This window comes from Cyprinus carpio, chromosome A16 (genome assembly GCF_018340385.1).
Source record: "Cyprinus carpio isolate SPL01 chromosome A16, ASM1834038v1, whole genome shotgun sequence".
NCBI classification, from domain to species: domain Eukaryota; kingdom Metazoa; phylum Chordata; class Actinopteri; order Cypriniformes; family Cyprinidae; genus Cyprinus; species Cyprinus carpio.
Window position 1 is genome coordinate 2,844,606 of NC_056587.1, and position 2,272 is coordinate 2,846,877.

At 46.1% G+C, this 2,272-nt stretch overlaps 1 protein-coding gene across 1 annotated transcript; it reads right to left on the bottom strand.

The window, feature by feature from the left end:
• Nucleotides 1-283: 283 nt before the first annotated feature.
• LOC109082119 (urotensin-2 receptor-like) lies at nt 284-1,614 on the bottom strand. Its single transcript, XM_042773342.1, has 2 exons — nt 1,249-1,614; nt 284-1,146 (listed from the first exon to the last, which is right to left on the bottom strand). Exons 1-2 carry the CDS (start codon nt 1,472-1,474, stop codon nt 323-325), a joined length of 1,050 nt encoding a protein of 349 aa, XP_042629276.1. The 5' UTR covers nt 1,475-1,614; the 3' UTR covers nt 284-322.
• Nucleotides 1,615-2,272: the final 658 nt, after the last annotated feature.

Below are 2,272 nucleotides of genomic sequence, written 5' to 3' on the forward strand. Positions count from 1 at the left end.
CCAGAATTTTCTTTGGTTGCCATTTCAAAGGTGATGAACCCTAAATATTTCAGATGCACTTTCATAATCACTTAGTATTTAATTTTGGATTGCAGGGACCTTAATACACAATGCTGATCAGATTATCTTTAATTATATATGTAGTCCATGGAGCAGAGAACACACACCATCATTGCTTTGGATTACAGAGTATTACTATTTGCACAGCACATGTATAATCTATAATCGTTAAGCTCCATAGCACCAAAAGAGTAATCTGTTTTATAAAGATAACTATGCACAGTCTTATTGGTCATGGGCTGTACTAACTGCTGGGCAGCTGTTATTGTTGTTCAGAGCTGCCCTTGTGGCAAAGCGGTGCAGCTGCACTTATCGTCTTCCTGCTGGTCCGCCTGCGCCTTCCTGTCAGCAGTGTGTAGAAGAATGGATTCACACATGAGTTTCCATAAGTCAACCCTGTGAGGATGCGATTAATGGTCACCTGCGTGCCTACCGGCACCACGCGCAGAACCTCAGGTCGGTACAGTGGTAGAAGCTGCCAGATCCAGAATGGAAGGAAACAAGCCCAGAATGTCAGCACAATCCCCAGGATGAGGAGCAGGCCTTTGGGGCGCGGTGCACGGGGCGGGTAGGTGTTGCCCCCTCCGGCCCAAGCAGGTTGCGTCTGAGATACCCAGTAGAGTCTCCCTAAAGCTGCATACAAAGCTCCGATGGCCAGTCCTGGGCCTAGGATGCTGGTGCAGAAGAGTACACTGAGGTAGGCTTTTGAACTCTGTTCATCCCAGGCGGGAACGCACAACTTGCCTTCCTGGTTCTCTCCATCTTCTAGGTGCACAGTGATGATCATCATGGGCAAACTGAGAGCCACGGCAAAACCCAGGCCAAAGCCACTCCTCCGGAGTCCAGAGGAAGGTGTGGACGAGGCTGCGAGTGGATCAGCCACAGCTCGATACCGATCCAGACTCATCGCAGTGAGGGTAAAGATGCTTGCGTGCATGGTGAGCAAGTCCAGACTGAGCAGGAGCCGACAGCCTAGTTCACCGAAGGCCCAGTCAGATGCCAGGCTGTCATACACAATGAAAGGAGCGGTGGAGAGGTACACCAGGTCTGCCAAAGCCAGACTCAGAACCTGCAGGTGAAGGGAGGAAGAGGAGGAGGACGAGGTGGGAGAGGAGGAGGGAGAGAAAGAAGGGGAAGAGGTGCCGAGGCAGGAGTAACAACAGGTAGGAACGCTACGCCGCCGCCTTCTTGACATCCTACGACGGCGAATGAGAAGCCCTAGGGTGTACAGGTTACCCAGAATGCCCAGCAGAGAAAGGAGGGATAGGAAAAAGCAGAAGAGAGCTGTGGAGGCTACACTTGGGGATGGGGAGAGAGAGGGGGAGGATGAGGGAAGGGAGAGGTTATTGAGAAAGGGAAAGGTGTATGGAGGTGAAGGGGAAGAGGAAAGGGAAGTAGAGCCAGAGGCGTCCATTTCTCGTGGATAGCAAGGGTCCCAAGATGAGTTCCCGTCCGTTGAGAGAAGGAGGTCAATGGTACCTTCAGAGTGTTTTCGAGCAGCTAGTACTGAGCTCAGGTTATCAGGAAATCCAAAGTAGAAGGGGAGAGCTGTGAGTGGACCGCTTTAACAGGTGAGGTAAGAGAGAGAAACAAAAAAGGGAAAAAGAAATAGTGATTTTAATAAACGTTTGTTAACATCTTTGTATTTATTTTTTAAATAAAGTTTTTTTTTTTCCTCGTCTCTTTACCTAAACTATGTATTCATTTGCTGAAGGGTGTTTGGGAGCATGAAGGGAACATTTCAGGTCATATAACATTTCAGTAACTACAAAAGTTTGTCAGGGTGAGTTTAGGCTGCGTTATTAATATTAAATATTTCCACATAGTGACTTAAGAGATGTGGGGCGTGTTTGAATGAGCCGTTTTAGGGGGGTGTGGCAGAGTCTTAACTTTGATAAAGAATATCTCTTTGGATTTGAGACTTTAGTCTTTGCAACTTTACAGATCTTCTTCATACATTAAGAGCTTGAAACACTCCAAAGAGAAAGGCAAAATTAAAATCGCATCATATGACCCCTTTAATGAAAAAATCACTTTAATCAGCAATATAATTAGGCTACATTTAGTTTAAAATGTCTAATTTGCAAGATAATTAGTCTAGCTATACAGCGGCAGAGCTGAAACAGTAAAAGGCGACTCTCTTAAATAAAATGCATATAATTGCTCCAGGTACGTACATATATGGCCTATGTATGTATGTATTTATTTATTA

What these genes read in the sequence shown, in the direction of transcription:
- LOC109082119 (XM_042773342.1), bottom strand. Translation starts at nt 1,474, where the DNA reads ATGGACGCCTCTGGCTCTACTTCCCTTTCCTCTTCCCCTTCACCTCCA. An exon ending in TCGCCGTCGTAGGATGTCAA is followed by an intron (nt 1,147 to 1,248) that starts GAAGGCGGCGGC and finishes CCTCCTCCTCTT; the next exon opens with CCTCCCTTCACCTGCAGGTT.